Source organism: Wasmannia auropunctata, unplaced genomic scaffold, assembly GCF_000956235.1.
Source record: "Wasmannia auropunctata unplaced genomic scaffold, wasmannia.A_1.0 LD272687.1, whole genome shotgun sequence".
NCBI lineage: Eukaryota > Metazoa > Arthropoda > Insecta > Hymenoptera > Formicidae > Wasmannia > Wasmannia auropunctata.
In genome coordinates this window covers 1-1540 of record NW_012090203.1, presented here as the reverse complement: position 1 = coordinate 1540, position 1540 = coordinate 1, and the positions used below count along the sequence as shown (strand labels likewise).

Below are 1540 nucleotides of genomic sequence, written 5' to 3'. Positions count from 1 at the left end.
CTTTGTCACACATGCTGCTTCCTTATGATAGGCGCTGGTACGTATATTCCATTTTGCGAAATGTATACGAAACGTTTGCGTAGAAATTCATATGCAACAATTTTCTGAAAACGTGTGTCCTACAGGCACCGGACGGTGACACTCAGCCAAGCACGGAGGTAGATCTCTTCATCTCGACGGAGAAGATCATGGTTCTCAACACCGATCTGAAGGAGATCATGATGGATCACGCGTTACGCACGATTTCGTACATAGCGGACATCGGTGATCTGGTAGTGCTGATGGCACGGCGACGCTTCGTGCCGCACGAAATGGAAGAGGTACCAAAGATCAACCGAACTCCGAAGATGATATGCCACGTTTTCGAAAGCGAGGAGGCTCAATTTATAGCACAAAGTATCGGACAAGCATTCCAAGTAGCTTACATGGAGTTCCTAAAGGCAAACGGGATAGAGGATCATAGCTTCGTTAAGGAGATGGATTACCAGGAGGTGCTCAATTCGCAGGAGATATTCGGCGACGAGCTGCAGATGTTCGCGAAGAAGGAGATGCAGAAAGAGGTAATTTTCGGAATTTGCGCGTTACGCTCTTTCAATTTGCTAAAACTCGGAAAGGGAAAGGGACATCTACATTCTGACGGTTCGAGGAAGATGGCTTTCCTGTCGATTCGCCGAAACTCGTCGGAGCTATCGATAGACATCACGTTTCTCGTGAATTCTGAAAATCGAATTAATTTCACCCCCGGGAAACGTGGATGTCAATTGTGTCGCGATCGACCTGTAAGGAAACTTTTCGTAATCGCATTTTGGAGTAAAGATTTTTCTGCTTTTCAGGTAGTGGTACCGAAGGCGAAGGGAGAGATCCTCGGTGTTGTGATCGTTGAGTCCGGATGGGGCTCGATGCTGCCAACCGTAGTCATAGCGAATCTGGCGCCGGCCGGTGCCGCCGCACGTTGCGGCCAGCTTAACATTGGCGATCAGATAATAGCGATTAACGGCGTATCGTTAGTCGGCCTGCCTTTGTCCACGTGTCAGACTTACATAAAGAACTCGAAGAATCAAACGGTCGTCAAGCTGACTGTCGTGCCGTGTGCACCTGTGGTCGAAGTGAAAATCAAGAGACCCGACACGAAGTATCAGTTAGGATTTAGTGTACAGAACGGGGTGATATGTAGTCTATTGAGGGGTGGTATCGCCGAGCGGGGCGGCGTACGAGTGGGCCATAGGATAATTGAAATCAATAATCAGAGTGTTGTTGCTGTACCGCACGAAAAGATTGTTAATCTCCTGGCTACGTCAGTGGGAGAGGTACGTATGAGCGCGTAGAACTGAAACGCGGCGCTTTTAATGTGTGTGCTTTGTGTGCGCTCTTCATACACTTCGACCGAATCGATATCGGGAGGTATACACGATTGGTATTTACAATACGGTATACAGGGTGTCCCAGAATTGGCGCATTCGGAGTACAGGACGTTATACTTTGTGCTAAAAGGAACAACTTTTTCCTTTAGCAAATTTTGATCTGACAAGTAATTTTGACA

General features: G+C 47.5%; 1 protein-coding gene across 1 annotated transcript; it reads left to right on the top strand.

Annotated features, from left to right (window-relative positions):
• Positions 1-125: 125 nt before the first annotated feature.
• On the top strand, positions 126-1307 carry LOC105462024 (protein lin-10-like; the record flags this gene model as incomplete). Its single annotated transcript, XM_011708545.1, has 2 exons — positions 126-560; positions 834-1307. Coding segments are annotated over 2 exons (909 nt in total), but the record flags the coding sequence as incomplete, so codon positions are not given.
• Positions 1308-1540: the final 233 nt, after the last annotated feature.